This window comes from Ursus maritimus, unplaced genomic scaffold, assembly GCF_017311325.1.
Source record: "Ursus maritimus isolate PB19 unplaced genomic scaffold, ASM1731132v1 scaffold_22, whole genome shotgun sequence".
Lineage (NCBI taxonomy): Eukaryota > Metazoa > Chordata > Mammalia > Carnivora > Ursidae > Ursus > Ursus maritimus.
The window spans coordinates 15,492,800-15,515,535 of NW_024424675.1; the positions used below are offsets into that span (position 1 = coordinate 15,492,800).

At 40.5% G+C, this 22,736-nt stretch overlaps 1 protein-coding gene across 1 annotated transcript in view; it reads left to right on the forward strand.

The window, feature by feature from the left end:
- The window catches only part of HAO1 (hydroxyacid oxidase 1), a 53,979-nt gene that overhangs the window by 16,683 nt on the left and 14,560 nt on the right, over positions 1-22,736 (forward strand). The window contains exons 3-4 of the mRNA XM_008703337.1: positions 6,042-6,297; positions 14,431-14,606. Coding sequence (XP_008701559.1) covers positions 6,042-6,297; positions 14,431-14,606 — 432 coding nt within the window. The remainder of the gene's footprint in view (positions 1-6,041; positions 6,298-14,430; positions 14,607-22,736) is intronic.

The window sequence follows — 22,736 nt, forward strand, 5'->3', positions numbered from 1 at the left end:
TGGTTGCATTTATATCTGGATGAGCTGATGTAACCCTCAGTGGTTGATTACAGGTTCCATGGTGTAGAAATTGAGTCAACTATACTGAATGGCAGTTTGGGGAGGCAGAACTACATTTGATCTGATGCCAGATTGTTACAGACCCTTGTAGCATTTCCCCACCCTAGGGCATGTGATTCAACTCTAATGAAAAAACTTTGTTGTGGGTGCATCCCAGGATAAATTGATTCTGTTAAGCAGAATGCACCAATATCTTCCACTAGCCCATAGCTGGGGCGTATGGGAGGGGCAGGATTGTGGGTGATAGTAAACAATGCTATTAAACCCATTTATTTCCATGTTATTATGTTTACAGTTTTGTTGCAAATAAAGTAGAGAAACAAAAAAAAAATGTAGGGAGAATTTTAAAATTTTTCTTCCAGGTACTATTGTTGATGGCTGACTAAGCAAATGCTGACAGCCCCTCAGATCTACTCTGCAGACCCTCCTTGGAAATCTGCAGACAGATAAGGGGTGGAGGTGGGGGGTGGGGAAAGGCATGTTTTCGTTGTGCCTCTTAGAGTATTTGCTGTTGTCTTGTCCCTGGCTTTCCAAAGGAATGTATATCCCGGGAATGTAGGAATCCTCTGCTTTGATATTCTCTTCATCTATCAGCCCTGTCACAGAGTTCCTTGGCCTGGAGAAGATTCTTCTCTCTTTTGAGAGCTTTCTTGCTTAAGGTAATGAGCATGTGACGCTATCTCTGCAGAGAGGAGTGGGTGTCTTGATCAAAACCAATGCAGGGAGAAGCGGCGCGTGGAGAAGATTCCGAGCAATGATAAGAAACCCAGGTCCTTGGCCCAACTCTGAATTTATAAGGCTACCCAGGACTTCTTTTTCCAAATAGTGTTAGGCATTCTCTCACGGAACCCTTTACAATTACATGGCTTCAGAGTTACACAGGAAATGTTCACAAACCTTGCCTCCGTGGACTGTCCAGCAATGCTACGAAGTGGACAAGATAGCAGCTGTGGTTATAGATATTTTGCAGATGATTTCATCTGCCTCATGGATGGCAAGGCTGGGAAAGTAGCTCAGGCCGCCTGACTCTCAATCCATTATATCGTGTTGTCTCTTCAAAAGATATATATTATCACCTAGGTCATTTCTCGGGCTTTACCTTCAATGCTTTAATGTCCACAACCTTACTCATGTCTCTTTTCATGATATGTGTGTGTACGTATCTCGTATGCATTTTTTATAGCAATGCATAATGTATTATTGGTGTCCCTAAATAAAGAAGAATACATCTAGAGCATTAAAAGTTTAGGTGTTTAGGTGTTTATTCTTTTATTTTTTTTTTAGATTATTTATTTATTTATTTATTTATTTAAGAGAGAACAGGAGCAGAAGGGAAGAGCAGGGAGAGAGAGAAGCAGACACTCCGCTGAACAGGGAGCCTGATGCAGGGGCTTGATCCCAGGACCCTGAGATCATGACCTGGGGTGAAGGCAGACACCTGACCTGAAGGCACCCCCCCGCCCCCGCACCTCTTAGGTGTTTATTCTTGAAAATGTATCTTAGGGATGATAAAAGAGGGAGGAAGTGGAAATAAGGAAATAGAGCTGTGGGACGTCATATAGGGTCAGTGTTTACTAGAGGGCGTGTCCTCCTGGATACTTTCTGTCTAGGATAAGCTGACTAACGAAAGCCAAGATTTTTAGAATTGGATCAACATTAGGGGCAAGAGCCGGTCTTGTCTTTACCACCTCGGATGAGGTCTCCATTTTGCTAGGAGTTGTGAAAATGCAGCATGCACCGGAATCTTGTGTTACATCCTGCAAGTGGACCACTGTCCCTTTGAAATGAAATCTGACGGTTGCTGCTTTTGAGAGCTGGAGGTCAGTTTCATTGTGGAAAATGAATAGGGAGAGAAAATGGACTTCAAAAACATTTGGCATTCAAGCCCTGGACAAGGATAACTCTAATTAGAATTTCTTAACAAAGTCTAACTATGCCAAGTCATTTATAAATTTAAAAAGCTTGCAAATTTTGTCCCCAGAAGAGTAATGTGAGCTAGAAGGGTATTATGTTTATTTCTCAGTCAAAAATGACATTTGACATATTTAGCAACCAGTACAACAAAGGACTTCACCAATTAGAAGAGATGCTTAGATGCTCATTTCTAGTGCCCTAACAGCATCCTGAAAGCCCCCAGCTCTGCCAGGCATTAACTCTTAAATTTCTGGAATGTAGCGGTGGGGGTGTCCAGGGATTCCTCAAGCAGAGAAGGGAGTGACGCCACATTAAAGGAACTCAGGAAAGACGGTCTTTTACTGCAGAGCCATGGTTATTTACCTACTGGAATAGAAGTGTTTCAATATTTTAACGGGCAAATTTGTGATTGTCTCTCCGAATGGTCCTTGCAAAATCCCAGGGTCCCTCATCTCATTCTCACATAAAGCTGTGTTGAAAACCATGGATGTAATTCATCGGTAATTTGCCTTTATCACAGCTCATAATCACAAGCGAATGGGGATCACAGCGGTCAGTAATATATGTTCCAAGGAGCATGAAGCCTTCTAAGTTTTGCTCCTGTTCTCTCCTGAGAGTAATATCTTCGCCTCAACTCATAATATGTCAGCACAGACTCTGATATTCTCCTTGCCTCCAGGAGACTCTCTCAGAGTAAGTTCATTAAATCACCAAATATTCATTAAATGCCTACAACTGGAAGCATTGGTAACTTAGGATTTTGAAGATTCCTGACTCAAAATTTCAGCCCCATGTGATTTAATCATTGAAAAATAAACCCTGGGCACCAATAACATCAGGAGCCATTAGTACCAGAGCCAGGAGACTCAGGAAATAGATGCCATGAGCTGGCCTTGTTTTTCTCTGGACATGCCTATCCAGAGGACGTGGGCAGTATGTTTGTGAAGGTTGACACTTCCTGCAAGTTTGATAGCTTATGGATTTTAATGGTCTTTGTGGCGTGTCTGTAGACGTTTCTTATGAATACAAGATCTTTCTGAGGATTTTTGATCCTTATTGACAGAATGGCTGCTCATGTACATGAGACCTTTGTGTGAACTACAAAAAGGTGTCTTATCATTTGATGGTCCTCTTCATTGTGGCAGGTCCTACCCATTGGGTTCCAGTGTCCTTGCCTTCCCAGAGCTATTGGCATGGTGGCGTCCTTCAGGGATGTGGCAAACCTACTCTTTTTGGGTGTCATGGCCCCAAAGGATTGAGGGAGTGCATTTATCTATGCTTGATAGCAGGGAGTCTTCGGGGCATCTGAGCGTTCTAGAAAGATCATTGACTTGGAGAAGTGGTCAGACGTACTGGGTTCTCATCCCACGCAGCTCTCCATCTCTGTGGGAGCTTAGTTAAGTCATATCCTCTTCAAGACATATTTTCGTTATGATAAATTAACTGTTAAGGGATCCTGACCCAATCAATGTCCCCTCGTGTTTCTTCCAAACAGCAGTAGATGACCTGGAATTTTTTTCCATGTTTATAAATCTTAATGAAAATCAGACAATGGTCTAGATGTTCATATGTGTTATTACTTAATAAAATGCGGTTTTTTAGACACTATTTTGCAAGTGATGAGTCTCTTGAGAGAATTTCTCAAAAGCCCACTTGGAGGGGACAGATGAGCGACCCATGGACAAGATCATCTCCAGTTTAGGTCTTCTTTATCTAAACTGTCACCTGAACAACAGGGATGAAAAACACCTTCAAAGGCATAGGAAGGGTAACATTTATCAAAAACAAAATCCGTTTTATTGCCATGTGAACTTTGAGTTTTACTATCAAATGATAATGCTACTATTTAAATTTCAAAGTGTGGTACAGGGGACTGGCAGCATCAGCACCCCTGGGAACTGGGCGGAAAAGCAAATTCTCAGGCCTCATCTCAGACCTGCTGAATCAGAAATTCTGGGGGGATGTTTGCACACTGTGTTTTCACAAGCTCTCCTGGGGGATCTGGCTGTCCCCTAAAGTCTGAGAAGCACGCAAGTATTTTAACCTCTCAAAGTAGCGTTTTGAATAGCACATCACTTGATTCTCAACATCGCCCGACGAGTGTCGCTTGGACAACTGCTTTTACCGCCGTTTGACATACATCAGACACACAGCTAAGTTGAATGACTCAGGGTCATGTAGTCAGTTGTATATATTTATTATTGTGTCTTGCCATGTTTGGTATTTGGCATATAAACATTATATCAGTTTCTCCTCCACTAAAGCTGATCCCAATTTTACTGTCTTTTACCTATTTTTGGTGAAAAGCCTATCACCCATGTTCTTTCAAGTTTTCTAAGACAATTGGGTAGGTGAATCTAATTTATTACTTATTTTTCACTTTCACTGTGCTCTTTTTTTTTTTTTTTTAAGATTTTTATTTATTTATTTGACAGAGACAGCCAGCCAGCAAGAGAGGAACACAAGCAGGGGGAGTGGGAGAGGAAGAAGCAGGCTCTCAGCAGAGGAGCCTGATGTGGGGCTCGATCCCAGGACCTCAGGATCACGCCCGAGCCGAAGGCAGATGCTTAACGACTGAGCCACCCAGGCGCCCCATCACTGTGCTCTTTTCTTGATATCTTGTTCAAAAGATTGTGAGGAACAACCGTCTACTTGGGATGTCTAACATAAAATACATAAAAATACAACAGAAATGCTAGAATGCACCTTGAACAAAATTTTTAAGGATAAAATTTTTAAAAGTTAAAAAGGAAGAAAAAAATTAAACTTACCCATAATTCTCTGACCTATCATTAGCAATCAGTTTGTTTAGGTTTATATACCAATAATCACATTTGTACAAATGTGGAATTATGTTGTATGTGTCCTTTTGTAGACTTTTTTGTTTTTTTTTAATATATCTTGAAAATCTTTCTGCGTCCACAAATAATGTTATTCTTTCATAACTGTAATAGAAACAGAATATGTACATATATGGAGAGAGAGAGAAAGGGAGGTGAAGGTGGGGGGATTGATTTGGGGAACTGGCTCATGCAGTTGTGGAAACTGGCAAGTCCAAAATCTAAAGGATAGGGACGCCTGGGTGGCTCATTCGGTTAAGTGTCTGTCTTTGCCTCAGGTCATGTTCCTGGGATCAAATCCCGCATCAGGGTCCCTGCTCAGCAGGAAGCCTTCTTCTCCCTCTGCCTGCTGTTCCCCCTGCTTGTGCTCTCTCTCTCTCTCTGACAAATGAATAAATAAAATCTTTAAAAAAAAAAATCTAAAGGGTAAGCTGGCAGGTTGGAAACTGAGGGAAGAGTTGATGTGGTTTGAGTCTGAAGGCAATCTGCTAACAGAATCCTCAGGGAAGGCCTTCAATTGATTGGATGAGTCTTATTCACATTACAGAGAACAATCTGCCTTACTCAAAATCCACTTATTTAAATGATCATCTCCCTTAAAGAATGTCTTCAGAGTAGCAACCAGTGTATTCAAGTAAACTCTGGGAACCATCACCTAGCCAAGCTGATACTCAAAATTAACTATCACAAAATTATTACCTTCAATGGGTATGTATCTTTCATTTTAGATAAAAACTACAGCATATCCAATCCCCCAAGTTTAGAGATTCAGGTTGTTGCCAATTTTTTCATTCTTACCCACAGCACATCTTTGGCTATTTTACTCACTTCTGTCTCCAAAATCAGTGCAGAGTGTAGAAAGGAATGAGTATTTCTTTCTTTTTTTTTTTTATTTTATTATGTTAGTCACCATACAGTACATCCCTAGTTTTGGATGTAAAGTTCCATGATTCATTAGTTGCGTATAACACCCAGTGCACCATGCAATATGTGCCTTCCTTACTACCCATCACCAGCCTATCCCATTCCCCCACCCCCCTCCCCTCTGAAGCCCGCAGTTTGTTTCCCAGAGTCTATAGTAGGAATGAGTATTTCTAACTTTCTAAAGAATTGACTTCTTATTGCCTAATGACCCTTGGAGATTCCTCTATCCCTTGAACCACAACTTGAAGGCTCTGGAGTGGGGAAAACACCAGGCTTGCCTTTATCTTCTCCTTTCTTCCTCAGCCTGCAGGTCACTGGGAACTGGAATGATGCTGAGCTCCTGGTCCACCTCCTCAATTGAGGAAGTGGCAAAGGCCAGTCCTGAGGCACTTCGCTGGCTGCAACTGTACATCTACAAGGACCGCGACGTCACCAAGCAGCTCGTGCAGCGGGCTGAGCGAAAAGGCTACAAGGCCATATTTTTGACGGTGGACACTCCTTACCTGGGGAACCGCTTTGACGATGTGCGTAATAGTTTCAAGCTGCCACCTCATCTCAGGTAACCGTGGGTCTCTGATCACCTGGGTCCCTGCACTGGTCTTCTAATTCTCTTCACTCTTGCCATGTACCAGCTCTGAAGGGTTTTTCCCCCTAATTTCCACATGGGTGCTGTGGGGAATTAGATCTTCACAAAACATTGGTCCAGAAGTATGGTTGCCAGGGATCTTGTTTAGGAATGATAGACTCTGGGTTCTAGAGGTTAGTGTATTTCTTTGTCTGTTGAAATCGAAGAGCCACCTGTTAGTTTTATTTTTAATTGTATTCGGAACAACTGTGTCTAGGAAAATTACAAAAAAGCTAAAAGAATGGAGACAAAAGAAGCCACATGTTTGATTCCCTATATCCTACTTCTTTCAGCAATATTCCTCTTTCATTGTGGTTCATCCATGGGTCAAGATTCATTCATTCACTCATTCACTCACTTATCTAAGCATACCTAGTAATCCAAAATGGAACTGTGATGGTTTTATCAGGTCATTCAGCTTGTCCATTAGTGAAGAATTGTCCTTTTTCCTGTAATATTTTAGGACTAGAATCATCTTATGTCAAAGCTAGGAACTCACGGAGTTTACTGAGAAAGACCCTCACCTCCCTATTTTTTCCCCTTTGTTTTTGCCTTCTCCCAGTTCCCCCCAAAATCTGCTCTTAAGTTTTTCACACCACTATGTGACTAACAGCTTTCAGGGATAAAGCTATCTGAGCAAGAATCTAAATCTTCATTTTAATGGAGGAAATTTTGATGATGGGATTTCAAAGCATCCGTCAGAGTATGTGAAACGATAAAGGATGCTTTCCTTGGACCCTAGACCTCATTTTACAATGGGCCGTTGCTTACTCTGTCTATATATGAAAAGAACCAAATCCAAAATCTTTCAGAATCAAATCAGCATTCCATATAAGGACACGAAGATTGTTAGAAGGTAGGAGTTCCATATATATTATAGAGTGACATGTATCTCGACCACCACATACGTCCACATATAGTCTTACATGAGTGTCACAAAGCTATTATATAGCTCTGCTGTGTACTTACCTATTCGAGTATAAACTATCGTGCATGAAATCTTGCCATTGAGCCACACGTAAATTAGCCGTGTGATGCTATCTCTGTGACGCTTCCAGGCAGGTTTAGGATATTATTTGTGTCTGTGATACCTTCAATAACCCAATGACAAAAGAGAAAGGCTCTCCCTGACAAAGCTGTCAATAAACCCATTCCATGTATCCCAGACACTGGGTTACCCAAACACCCTGTCTTTCTAAGAGAACAGAAACAAAAACAAAAGTCCTGACATATTCCTACTTCTTGCCAAATTCATCAGAAGTAGATGGCTTCAAATTTCCCTAATATGAAATCTGTATTCACCTTATTTCTCTATTTTGGTTACCTTATTTATTAGACTTTCTAAAATAATTCGTTTCCCACTATTCAGGCTTCTGCCAGGAAACATTCCTCATGATTTCCCTTTGGACATTTGAAAGAGAATCTGCTAGTCCTTTTCCTCCTCCTCCTCTCACTATTACAACTACTGACAACAACAATAACAGGGAATACAGTGGGGGTTGCTGCGTAAGAAGCACTTTCTTGTTCTGGATGACAAAACGTGTTTCACGGTGGTGTCTACTCAGACAGGGGAGATGACACAGTTGTTACTTAATTCTGGCTGATACCGCTTGCTTCTCCGGTGCCAGCTCACTCAGTCAGGAGCTGGAAGGTTGATTTGCTTTCCCCCCCTTTTCCTTTGCTCCTGGGCTCCAGCCCAGATGACGAGAAGGACCGCGAGACAAAGGCCCTTTTCAGCTGTCGGTGTGCTCACTCAGGAGTGGCTCAGCTTGTCACATCTCCCATCTGAAGATGATCGAATCATGAGCCGCACATCCAGGTTACGGGGAGCGCAGGAAACACCCCACAGCCCGGTGCTCTGGGCCCCTGGAGTGCGCACTGGCCTTGTTTGTCCTCGCGGGCTTCAGGGCAGGCGGGTGCCCTCCGGTCCCCTCCTCAGCAGCCCGCATTCGGCAGCCGAAGGCAGAGCGCACTAATGCGAGGCGCAGGCTTCCGCTCGAGGCCACAGACGACCAGAAAGCTCATCTGTTACAGCCTGATATGAAATCAGGTTTTTTTCCGCAACTGACCTGACTCATAGAAGGTGAAGCCGGGCTTTTCAGAAGTGAGGTTTGGCAGGCGGGAGAGGCAGGAAATCCAGAGAAGAATGAGTCTGTAAAGCAGTGGCTCCTTCCAGCCCTAGCTACTTCCTCTGCCTGGAAGGAGGGGCGCGGGGGAGGGTGAGCGGGGTGGGGGAGGGCCCCAACTCTCGGCACCGGGGACCAGCCAGAGTTCAGGAGTTTGGTAGTCTCTGCTTGGTTTATATGCAAAACACATGTACGTGTGTATTACGAACAGCACAGAGGTTCCTGAGACTGAGGGCGAGTAAGGGGAGTTCTCATCTGCTCTTGGAAGGAGCAAGGAGTGAGGCCAGGTCGCTAGACTGATCTCCTCAGGCTTTGAGGCAGGGGCCTTTTCCCTCCTTCTCTACCCCGTGGACATGGTGCATTTACCCTGGGTAAAGACTTGGGTTTTTCGTGTAGCACCAGGGCAGTTGAAAGGGAAGAAAAGGCATTTCCAATCATTGACTAAGATCAAGAAAATCATGACACCTACCCTTTCGGTGATTTGCCTATAGCCCCGTAGCCCTGAAATGATTCATTAATCATGAGAGCCGGAACAGATCACACAGAAAAAGATCCCACAGCCGTTGTCTTCCCAGGGCTCTGGTAATAAAAGTGGCCTATGGGGCTTTCTGTGAGCAGGACCCCATTACCTCTCTGTCCTTACCACGTGGCACCCTCACCTCCATTCACTCTTCCCAGCCTCATGAGCTGCCCTGTGGTACTTTCAACATGCCAGGCTTGGTGCCTGAGAGCCTCAGAACTGACTCCTCCCTCCGCCTTTTACGTCTTTCCTCCAATCCATGCACAACTAACTTCCTCCCTTCCTTTACACTTTCACACCAAGGATGGTTCTACCTGTCTTTCTAGTGGGAGCCCAAAATAAAAATAAGCAGTAGAGATCAGAATAGAGATACAATATGTGTGGGGACCCTGGGCAGGAGAGAGAAAGATCTGTGAAGGAGAACCGGGTACATGGGTCAACAGCCTCTAAATTGTTTGGTTTAGGAAAACATTCACAATGTAACGGTGTTAAACAAGATAGTGACCTCCCAATGACATTCATGCCCTAATCCCTGGAACCTATGAATATGTTATTTTACGTGGCAAAGTGGACTTTGCATGTGATTAAGTTAAGGGCCTTGAGATGGGAAGATAATCCTGGATTGTCCCAGTAGATTTAACATAATGAAAAGGGTCCTTAGACAAGGGAAGCAGAAGTGTCAAGAGTCAGAGGAGATACGATGACAGAAGCAGAAGTTGGAGGGATATCATCAGGAGCCAGGACATGTAGGTCTCTACAAGCTGGAAAAGGCAAGGGAATGGATTTTTCCCCAGAGCCTCCGGAAAGAAAACAGTCCTATCAACACCTTGAGTTCAGTCCCAGGAGATACATTTTGGACTTTTGACCTCCAGAAATGTAGTTTAATAAATCTGTGTCATTTTAAAGGTTGTGGTCTTTTGCTATAGTGGGAACAGGAAACAAATACAATCACAACCCTCTGCTAATTTCCTCTACAAGGTAGCTTCTCAATGAGGGCTGGTCTGATTATGATTCTTCAAGTTTCAAGTTCAGCCTCTACCAACTCACATCCTCTTATTCTGCTCTACTTTTTTGCTTTATTTTATGTAGAACTTATGTTCTAACATGCTCCGTAAGTTATTATGTTTATTGTTTATTTTCTGTCTCCCCTTGCTAGAATGGCAACCTTACCTACTGCTATACCCTAAACATCTAAAACACTGGCACATAGTAGGCACTCAAGAAGTGATGTTGAATCACTCGGAAAAAATGTACCGGATCATGTGAGATTTCCCCAATAAAACATGACTACTGAAACGTTAAACAAGACTTGAGCTCAAACTTAAAAATCCATGGCCTGGCCGTTTCTTCTAACAGCCCAGCACATTGAGGAAGAAATTAGCAGGCTATGTTCTCAATATAAGTGTTTTCTAATCAGCATTAAAGGCTGATGGCCCACGTTCCAATTTCTGTATGTATTATGAATCTCTTCCTCTCATATTGGGTTGCTATCATGGGCTCTACTGGTTATTGTTTTATGTATTTTTCCCATTATGGAGACACATAGCTTTGTCTTTAATGTCACACCATCAATACTTCTAGTAAATAATATATATTCCTCAATAATATTCATTATCATTATGGTTACTATTGTTTATTCAATGATGTTTCCCTTTCTTTAACAGTTGTTACTATTCTTATAATGCTAACTTACTAAACGCTGAAATAATTTCTGTCTTAGATTAAAAAGTATATTTGGGGGCCATTCAGGGCACAATGAGTCCCTTACAAGGCCAGCTCTTTTCCCTGCCTTTGGGTCATTAAACAGCTCAGGATTTGGAGCATTAAGTCCCAAGTCATTGTGTTATTATTTTGATGTTGCTCTTTTCCTTCCTCAAGAAATGGAATACTTCGGTTATCAGCAGCCACTTTAAGTGTTTCTTGTGTATGTGTCATAATGCGAATAAAAATAGTATTCATGGAGGTTTCCTTCAGAAGCCCTGGTAAAACACTCCATCGTGGGTCTCTGTCAAGATATCTGAAAACTTTCTCTTGGCTTCTGGCTTTGAACGACGTTTTAGAGTAACAACAAGGCTTCATTGTGCACTGAAATTTCTGCAAGGCAACATTCATTCAAGTGTTGATCTGCATTTCACCATCCAAGAATAACAACAGTTATTTATATAATTTTATCCATGTTTCTGTTTTTTCCTATCCATTTCGCCCTTCCACCCCGCCCCTGCTGAAACACTGTAGCTTGTTTGGGATGGGGGTGGGGTGCCATGCGGAGTATATACACATACAGATGTTTTTCTTCTTTTCCCCCCTGGTCTTGCTCTGGGAACCTTTTTCTTATTAACAATATTATTTAAAAGTTGGGAATTTAATATTACTTAATACCATTTCTAGGTAATGGAATAGGTCTTCATAATAAGGATATGTTTATTGACTAAATGTGTACCTTAAATCAAATTAAGACGATCACAGAATACCAAAGGCTATGATAAAATGTAAAACCCTAAATGGTTTGATAAAAAGAAATGCCTAAGTATTTCAGCTAAAATCCGAACTGAAGCTCAACAAATAAATGGGCACCAGTATGACTTTCATGAAGTTAGAATTTTCTATGATCCTTAACGGCCACCCGAGTCAATGAAACTATAGGACAAGCTGTTCAATCCCTATTGAGAAAACTTTGCCAATGGCTTGAATAGAGTTTGGTGGGATGTGAATGTTCATGCCCTTATGATGATATATATGCCACTTGAGGTACACAACCAGCTATTTCAGCTGAAAGTATACTAAGTACATTAAACCTAGTTTGTACTAATGTAAGTCTTGCAAAAAATTAAAAATAGTGTGCCTATGTACTTCTAGGTTTATATAAAAATTGTTATAGTCATTGCTCCAAAATCCTTTATATGTTTAATGGCAGAGCTAGTAGAAGATAAGACAGAGCTATGATTAAGCCAGAGGTTAATATACAGCTGTACTTTTACCCAAATTGGAGATTGGCTAGCAGGGTAATTTATAATGTGCAGAAAAGCAAGGTGAATCCAGGTCACTGTCATCATTCAAAGGCAGCCTTTCAGAGAAATGAAGTTTGCAATTGGATTTGGGTCTGTAGGCAGCTAAGTCACAGGGGTGATGCCATTGTGTATCCAGATGGTCATCTATCCAGTTAGTGATCAGAGGTGCAAGCAGAAAAAACTTTATCCCTAGTTCAGGGAACTGCCAAAATCTAGTCAGGATATCAGGATAGTAAGCCAAGAGAAAAGATTTCAGATGTAGAGTGAGCCAATAGCAGATTCTTACAAGTAAGTGAGAGAAATCCTGGTGTAAGTTGGGTCAACAAAATTAGACACAGGGAAAGACAGCAACTCAGTGGGGTTGTGTCTCAGTCTGGGTTCCCCTAGGAGGAAATTATGAGCCAATGATTTAAATGCAAGTAGTTCCTTTGGAAGAGGAAGGGAATACTGGTAGAGGAGTGGGGAAGTGGTGCAAGGAAGGAAAACAGCAAACAATGGGCATGTTACCAAGACAGCTCCAACTGCAGACAACTGAACCTTAATCCTGATGGGAAATTCTGGAGATGATGTATAACCTGTTTCAGAGTTAGCCCTCTTAGGGGTGAGGGAGCTGGGGTATTTATATGCCAACATCCTTGACACTTCAAGTGTGTTGTGTGGGTGGTTACTCAGGCTCCAGGAGCAGGTGAAAGTCACATGTATTCGATTCGCCAGAGAAAACAGAACCAGTAGGGTACACATACACACAGATTTTGAGGGATTGCCTTATGCAATTATGGAGTCTGAGAAGTCCCGCAATCTGTTGTCTATAAGCTGAAGTCCCAGGAAAGTCAGTGGTGAGTTCCAATCTAAACCCTAAGGCCTGAGAACCAGGGGAATCAATGGTGTAAGTCCCAGTCTGAGTCTGAAGGCCCAAGAACCAGGGAATGATAGTGTAAGTCCTGGTCTAAATCTGAAGGCTTGACAACCCAATGTCCAAGGTTAGGAGATGATGGATGTCCCAGCTCAAGCACAGAGAACAAACTTGTCCTTCCTCCACTTTCTTCTTGTATTCAGGACCTGAACAGATTGGCTGGTGACCGCCCACATCTGTGAGTGCTATATCATCTTTACTCAGTCTACCAATTTAATCTCATCCAGAAACTTCCTCACAGACACACTCAGAAATAATGTTTTACTGACTATCTAGGCATCCTTTAGCCCAATCAAGTTGGCACATAAATTAAGGGTCATATCACAGAAAAGGAATGAAGATCTTGGTAATTGGAAAGCTCATGCCCTGGCCAGGATTGTCTGAAAGATTGGAAAGTTTGAGTCAGCAGACAGACAGCCTCAGAGAAAACAACCTAAATGGAGGAGGGAAAAGCAAGAGCTAGCGACTCATCTGCTGGGAAATACTTCCCACTTCTCCCTGTGCCCACCACCACCACCACCACCACCATAATAGTAGGGCAGGAGAAAGAGTCTATAGTCACAGCAGACAGAAGGTATTAACTAATGTTACTGCAGTTCCAATCCCCTCTAGAATTTTGTATAAGGACATTCGAAAGTTTTCTGAAGTCAAAAGCAATCACCAAGGTGCAACTGAGATCTAAGCAGAGAGAATGTATTTAAGAGTCCAGAGACCCAGAGACCAGCCCAAACGCTGGTTTCATATGTGGGGAAATCTTGCTTTGCACTTTTGTTTTTATTTTCTATATAAAATGGAAATCATAAAGTATCAATTTTATTTTCTAAAAGTTTTCTTGGGGCGCCTGGGTGGCTCAGTAGTTAAGCGTCTGCCCTCGGCTCAGGGCGTGATCCCGGCGTTATGGGATCGAGCCCCACATCAGGCTCCTCCACTGGGAGCCTGCTTCTTCCTCTCCCACTCCCCCTGCTTGTGTTCCCTCTCTGTCTGGCTGTCTCTCTCTGTCAATTAAATAAATAAAATCTTTAAAAAAAATAAAACATAAAAAAATAAAAAAAAAGCTTTCTTAAAAATTGTGATAATATTGGTTTATGAAAGTCCTTCGTAAATTGTAATGTACCATGCAAATGTCCTTTGTTATAATTAATATGTGTTGCTGGCTGGAAATAGCATCAAATCTATTGTCTATATTCATAAACTGGCTTGAAAAGGTAGAAATATTGGAACTTGCCCATATATTTTTCCTTGAAATTGATTTATTTTATATAAACATAGCCTCAGATGCACAATAAACTTCAAGTGACCAATTAAGTCTACTTGATTGTCACATTTAGCCTGGAATCTTACACCAGAACATGGGAAATAGGCATGCAACCAATCTAGAGACGGTTGAGGAACATCTCATTGATTTGAAAAGGGTGACGTTTCATTTTTCATTGAATGAGTCATTGTAAAATTATCTCTGACTTTGAGAAGTTTCTCATTTTATGTATCTCTTTATTTCAGAATGAAAAATTTTGAAACCAATGATTTAGCATTTTCTCCTAAGGAAAATTTTGGAGACAAAAGTGGACTTGCTTCGTATGTAACTAAATCAATAGACCCATCTATCAGCTGGGAGGATATTCAATGGCTGAGGGGGCTGACATCACTGCCAATCGTTGCAAAAGGCATTTTGAGAGGTTTGTGTATTTCTCATACTGATCTTATGATTCTTTGTAGATATGATCATAATTTGTTTAAGAGAAAATAATCAGGAAAAATTAACATGGAAATCTAAGGAGGCATTCCATCTCTCAATTCTCCCTATTGATGTTAGTGAGTAAACAGTTCTTCGTTCGTATGTGATACACTTAAGAGCTGGGCTTGAAATAAGTAGTTACCTTCATGGTAACATGGGATGCTGCTGCCTTATCTTGGAGCCACCACTAAATCATGGAACTTGATAAGATCCAGGCAAAAGGTCTTGAGTTCATTGCTTTGTCTGAAAGCAACAACAAGCTGCTCTCAGACCAAGAAGAAATCCAGGGATGATATTATGACAGCCAGACCTGTTTTAAGAGCCTTTTCTATTTTTTTCCTGTTCTGCAAGTACCAGTGACTAGGACTGATTTTTGAGTGTGGCGAATCCCATATCACCTCCCTATAAAGAATGGTTGACTATGACATTAAAATACTCAAGTATCAAGTCATGGGGATTAAGAAACTTGACTAAGGCTTCCCCGGTATCCACATGTATTCAAATCCCACAGGGAGGTATAAATGACTTCAATAATTTGGAGTATAAATGTATTTACCCACAAAAATGTTTTCTTGCCTTTGAAAACATTTTTTAGTTGATTATACAGAAAACTGCCAAAAACTTATTATTTTAAATGTGAATGCTTAAGTAAGTGGCTCTGAGATGAGAGATTCTATTAACTTATCTCAGAGTCAACAACCACTTCCAATCAAAATATGTCATCAGTTTTATTTGAATTCATGAGTCACATGGCCCCTATTTATAAAGCTGTAGGCATGCCCTTGGCTTTATCTATTTAATCTTAAGTATGCAGAAATGAAGTTAAAAGAAGTGAAAGAATGGGCCCAGCAAAGCTTTTAAGTAGTGGAGGTATGTTTAAATCCAGATCTGTCTTAATCTGTGCCGTTAAAAATTATTGTTACATTCTTTCCTGTTGGTCATTGTTCTAGTTCAAAATTTCTGTGGATTATACTTCAAAGAGTAGACCTTGGTGTTAGAGACACCTTTAAACAACAGTGTCACTTACTTGACTGGTATCCATATTGTCATCCATATTGTTCGTGCTACTTCCCTCGGCTACCTTCAACTGTAGATACGAAAGAACACTAATGCAACGGTTCTGTCCCATTCATTCATTCAATCATCCATTCAGTTATTCACTCACTCAGGCGTTCATTTTGTAAACATTTATCATGCTTAGTGTGTGCTAAAGTTAAAAATAAAATAGTAATTTGAGGTCCTTAGCCAAAAGGAGAGCCCATTCTTGTAGAAGAACAGACATATAAACAAGAATTTGGGGGCAGTAAGATGTTACAGGTGCTGCATACAGATATGCACATTAGGGTGGGGTTTAAAATAGGGCATGGAGACTTGGAAGAGTGGATTAGGGAAGGTTTATTTCAGAATGAAAGTTAATGCTGGAGTTTTGCCTTGATATTGAAAGACTCAGACTGAAATAATGGTAAAATAAAGCAGTTCTGAGTAACAATTTATGAAACATGCAGACTTTAAGATGTTTGAGAACCACCGAGGTTCTTGATCAGGGAATCAACCTCATCAGATGAGCATTTTAGAAAAATCAAGCATTGTGTAATGGACCTAATGGGTGGAGGTGGCAAAGTTGTGGTCAGAGGATGTTTAAGAAATGGTTGTTGACCAGGCAAGAGATGTCTGTGGCTCAGGAAACTGAGAAGGTGTGATCAAATTAGAAAATTAATGCCATTTCAAGTATTTAATTCAGTCTCATCACAGAGGTGGCCCAGGGCAAATGACTTAAAGCACCAAAGAAGAATGATGTTTTAGTCTAGTCTCATATCTGCCTAAGTTAAATAGAGAACACATAAAAGAATGAGGTAATTTAATTTTTTAACCAATTTTTCCATTTAGGATTTCCAATATATACCATTTTCTAGAACTCTGTCCTGTAGGATATGACACAAATCTATTCCATTAGACTTCACTATCATGTGTTATGTTGCAAAATACTCTGGCTTCTAGAACTTCCTTCTGGGGTCATCTCACCTAGGACCACGACCCCCACCATCACCTCTTTCTGTTCTCACCCATCTGGGTCATATGACTTTTTTCCGTGTTGGATAATGTTTTACACACAATAGATGGCCCAAATGTTTATTGAGTAAAATCCTCAGTGCAAACTATGAGTCTATATAATTAGAGAGAGCTCAAAAGCAAAAGAAAGAGAGAGAGAGCATTTGGCATTTGAAAGGAAATAAGTTATTTATACATGTACAGTTTACATTGTCTAGTTTTTCTGTAACTATTTATTTCATTTATTTAACAAACAAGAATCATCTCCATGACAACAACTGCATCAAGTAGTGCATAAACTCAGTCTTGATGGGGGGGTGGGGGGGGCAGGGCCAATTCTGGGAAATCTAGTTCTCACTATTTTGCAGACCTTCATCTAGAAGTCACATGGGTAGACTGAGAGTCACCCATCCTCTTTCATTGTCCTTTGACCAGAAAGGTATAGATTATGTTTGCAGGAACATGAAATCATGGGGAGCTGGAAAGATCTCAACGGAACATCCCCCCTTACCACCATTTGAAGAATTGTATCTTAACGAATGCAAATTGAAGTGCAAGATGTAATAACCTCTTGCTGTGGTTAAGCTCTGCCCTTGGAAAACTTCAACACAGACTCCAAAGGAATATTTGAGTTAGGATTTGGTCTTTGCTTAAACTTATGCTAATAAACAAATGGCTTTATGAGCAAAGGCATAATGCTTTTCAGAGTTGTTTAAAAATTTTAAAAAAATATTTTAAAACTATTCTGTGGTATTTCCATAGTAGCTTTTTGTTTCTCAAAAACTGTAACTAGCTCTTTTCCTATATACGTTTTTTTCAAGACACTCTCAAAGATATTCACTCAGTGTTTCCAGATTGTGTTCAAAACTGCTGCCATGCATCTAGGATTTAGTTACTAAATTCCTGTGAGATAGCAGAGCCCTGAGTCAAACGCTCCAAGGGCTTAAGAGTAAATCTTGAGTACTTACATTTCACTTTGGTATTTTCAATTAAATATAGAAATATTATATCAATAAGATAGCAAACACTGCTAACCCCCACTGACTGTTGTAATTGTCAATCAATTAATGTGTTAACTGGCAAATTAACATATGTGGAATGCCATAGCAGTAAACTTTAAGGATTAATGAAATTATCAAAGATTCATGAACTTTTTGCTAAGTCAGAACATTTTCACCCTCCTGTTAAGGCTACATTGCTTTTCTCCCTGGGTTAAAATAAAATGTAAAACTTTGGACGGGGTTTCATAGGCAGTTAATGAGAGGGGTTCATATCTGGTCATAAATTATTCTTATTTTGCTTCTCTGGATACTCATGATCTTATTTTCTGAGGAAACCATTCCATCACTTCCTCCTACATTCCCAGCACTGCCTAGAAGAACCTGGAAAACCACTTGAAATGATAGGAGATAACAAACTGTTGCTTAAGTAGCGCTTACTTCAAATGAGAGGCTCTTTATAATCATAATCCTGACTAGGATGACAATATATTGTTATAGACAAAACTCAAACAAACTTGCCAAAAGCATCCAGCAAACGAATATCCTTCACTTACTCATCTGAGCTTACACTTCCTGCACCATCAGATGAAATTTTTAGTAACGGTTAATATTTACCTGAGCTTTCAACACGTGTCAGGCTCTTTCTAAACGCTCACTCAACTAGTTTAATCCACAGGCCACTCTTATGTGAATTATTATCCCTATTTTATGGTTTAGGACACCGACGCACAAAGAAATTAAGAAACTTGCCACTTACATAGTGAGCAAGTAACAGATACAAGATTCAAATCCAGGTGGTCGGATTACTAAGCCTAAACAGCTAATAATTTTTTCATACTGTATAAGATCAGTTTTTTGATAATTTTCAATTTCTGAAAACATAGGTTGTAACTAATACATTTTTATTTTTTTATTTTTGATTTGATATATGGTATTATGCACACAATTAGATAATCAGAGCAAACCTCCCCAATTCTAAATACATTTTACATTGTATTAAGACCATATTTTAGAGAACCAGTTTCCCAAACATGTTTAGATGATAATATATTGGGCTTCTTGTTCCAAACGATGGACTGAGTACGTATGTCCCCTCTCATCAAAGCCATGATGCCACTGAAATTAAAGTATGGAAATACAAAAATACATAAGTCTTATGACAGCAAAGCAAAGGAAAATGAAGGGCACACACAACAGAGAAACTTCGAGAAATTTATGAGAGAAAAAAATGTAAGGGAATGTGTTGATAGGAGGAAAATGCGAAGAAAAACTGCCCCTCCAGATACACTCAGAGAGCGCCCTGGAGATGCTGGGGGTATTCTGTAATGGGTGCTGGAGAGGCGCTAGATGTCTAGTCTGCAGGTGTGACAGAGATGGCAGATGAGAAGTAGAGAAGAAAGCCAGGGGATTCACAGGAGCTCTGTGAAGCTCTTACAACAGCCAGCCATCCTGTCCTCCCTCATCACCTGCGCAACAACGGGCAACGTGGCATAGTAGCTCGATCCTTTCTAAAGAAATGAATGGATGGCTGGGACAACCTGAGAGTAGATAAAATTTAAAATATGACATGATGCTGTTCTCAATTCTGACACATGAGGAGTTCCTGGTCCAGTAGCCCCTTAGTTAACATTCCTTGTCTTGTCTCACATGGAGCTCCAAGAGTTTCTACTCCAGGCAAAGACTTGGAAGGAATGAAAGTGATTTACAAAACAGTCCAGAGAGCCAAAGCAGTTCCCCAAATCTCTCTTCCTTAAATATAAATGGAAAATGTAGCATCATAAGGCATGTCCGAAACACCAAAACATAAAAGACCAAGATAAATCTACAGAAAAGCCAATCCCAGAGGAAAGAGATAAAATAAGACAAAAAAAGAACTTAAAAAATTCCAAATGATAGACTCAGAGAAGTTGGAAGTATACTTAAATAAGAAGACTCTGCCAATGAAAAGAAAATCAGAATATGAAAAAACCATTCTCAAAAGATTAAAAACATGATTTCTAGAATTCAAAATGAAGTTACTGATTTAATGAGAGAGTCAATGACATTTCCCAAAATATAAAAGAACAAGACAAATGGAAAACATGATTAAATGAAACAGAGTCTTGAAGACCCTTTAAAATGTCCAATATGCAACTGATAGGGCCTTCAGATAGAAAAATAAAGGAAAGAAGCAAGGAAGAAATTGTCAGTGTTTGAATGCTGGAGACATAAGTCATTAGACTGAGAAAACAAATCATAATCTACTACATCCCTAATGAAATTTCAGGGGGGAGGGATGGGTATAAAGAAGGAAAACAAACATAAAACAGGTTACTTACAAAGAACAGGAGTCAAACGTCACCAGTCTTCTTGTCGGCAACAATGGGCACTAGAGGATGGTGGAGCAATGTCTTAAAGGTTCTAAGGAAAAGGATTTTCAACCTAGAATATTATACCTAATCCAATCACCAATGACAGAGTTATTTAGATGCTCTCTAAGTTACCTCCCATGAGTCCCGTTTTAGAAGCTTTCAAAGGAATTAACGTACAACACACAAATGAAAACTTACACCAATGAAGTCAGCAATTAGACTTCAAGAGATTCAACTCACAGAGAGTAGGAGCAATGCTTAGGATGAAGGTCAGCTGTCAACCTTGAGAGTAATCAGAGCAGGATAGAGAAAGAAGATAAAGGGCTCAGGGAGGATGTCTCCAGAGGGAAAAGACAATGATTTAAATAGATTAGATAGGATAATTGGAAAGTTTGAAGAACTTGAGGATACTCCTTTTAAAAAAATATATTATTTGTTTATTTATTTGAGAGAGGGAGAGAGTGTGCTTATGAATGCAGAGGGGAGGGGCAGAGTGAGGGAGAAAGTCTCAAGTAGATTCCTAGCTGACTGTGGAGCCTGATGCAGGGCTCGATCTCATACCCCAAGATCACAACCCACACCGAAACCAAGAGTTGGTTGCTCAAACGACTGCAACACCCAGACCCTCTAGAATTTGAGGATAGTCTTAAGGCTCATGGTAACTGGAAAAAAAGCTGGGGGGAAGGCAATTAGAAATCCAGGAAAATAAAGCTGTGAAATGAGACATGTATGGTCCAAGTATGAAGCAACGTTAAAATTTAAAATATGAATCAATCGATGGGGTCAGGGGGAAAAAATCATCTCTCAACCTTGGTGCTAGGGCCTTTTCCCTGTGGGTGACTCAGAAGTTTCCATGACACCTCACGATCTGCAATGCATGCTTGGATTAAAACAGATAGGCAAAACAGTGTCATAGCAACATTAGACTTTCTATTTATTTATTTATTTATTTATTTATTTATTTATTTATTTATTTATGTTTTTTTATTATATTATGTTAGTCACCATACAGTACATCCCCGGTTTCCGATGTAGAGTTCGATGATTCATTAGTTGCGTATAACACCCAGTGCACCATGCAGTACATGCCCTCCTTACTACCCATCTCCAGTCTATCCCATTCCCCCACCCCTCTCCCCTCTGAGGCCCCCAGTTTGTTTCTCATAGTCCATAGTCTCTCATGCTTCATTCCCCCTTCTGATTACTCCCCCTTTCTTTATCCCTTTCTTCCCCTACCGATCTTCCTAGTTCTTATATTCCATAGATGAGAGAAATCATATGATAATTGTCTTTCTCTGCTTGACTTATTTCACTTAGCATTATCTCCTCCAGTACCGTCCATGTTGTGGCAAATGTTGAGAAATCGTTCTTTCTGATAGCTGAGTAATATTCCATTGTATATATGGACCACAACTTCTTAATCCATTCATCTGTTGAAGGGCATCTCAGTTCCTTCCACGATTTGGCTATTGTGGACAATGCTGCTATGAACATTGGGGTGCATATGGCCCTTCTCTTCACTACGTCTGTATCTTTGGGGTAAGTACCCAGTAGTGCAATGGCTGGGTCATAGGGTAGCTCAATTTTTAACATTTTAGGGGACCTCCATGCTGTCTTCCAGAGTGGCTGTACCAACTTGCATTCCCACGAACAATGTAGGAGGGAGACTCTTTCTCCACATCTTCTCCAGCAATTGTTGTTTCTTGCCTTGTCTATTTTTGCCATTCTAACTGGCGTAAGGTGGTATCTTAATGTGGTTTTGATTTGAATTTCCCTGATGGCTAGTGATTTTGAACATTTTTTCATGTGTCTGTTAGCCATTTGTATGTCTTCATTGGAAAAGTATCTGTTCATATCTTCTGCCCATTTTATGATTTGTTTATTTGTTTCTCACGTATTGAGTTTGAGAAGTTCTTTGTAGACCTTGGATACCAGTCTTTTATCTGTAGCATCATTTGCAAATATCTTCTCCCATTCTGTGGGCTGCCTCTTAGTTTTTTTGACTGTTTCCTTGGCTGTGCAGAAGCTTTTTATCTTGATGAAGTCCCACAAGTTCAATTTATCTTTTGTTTCTCTTGCCTTTGGAGATGTGTCATGAAAAAGGTTGCTTTGGCCGATGTCGTATAGGTTGCTCCTCTAGGATTTTGATGGATTACTGTCTCACATGGAGGTCTTTCATCCATTTGGAGTTTATTTTTGTGTATGGTGTGAGAGAGTGGTCAAGTTTCATTCTCTTGCATGTAGCTGTCCAATTTTCCCAGCACCATTTATTGAAGAGACTGTCTTTCTTCCACCGGATGTTTTTTCCTGCTTTATCAAAGATTAGTTGCCCAAAGAGCCGAGGGTCCATTTCTGGGTTCTCTATTCTGTTCCATTGGTCTATGTGTCTGTTTTTGTGCCAGTACCATGCTGTCTTTGTGATCACAGCTTTGTAGTACAGCTCGAAATCCAGAATTGTGATGCCCCCAGCTTTGTTTTTCCTTTCAACAGTTCCTTGGAGATTCGGGGCCTTTTCTGGTTCCATACAAATTTAAGGACTATTTGTTCCAGTTCTTTGAAAAATGTCATCGGTATTTTGATTGGGATAGCATTGAAAGTGTAGATTGCTCTGGGTAGCATGGACATTTTAACTATGTTAATTCTTCCGATCCATGAGCATGGAATATTTTT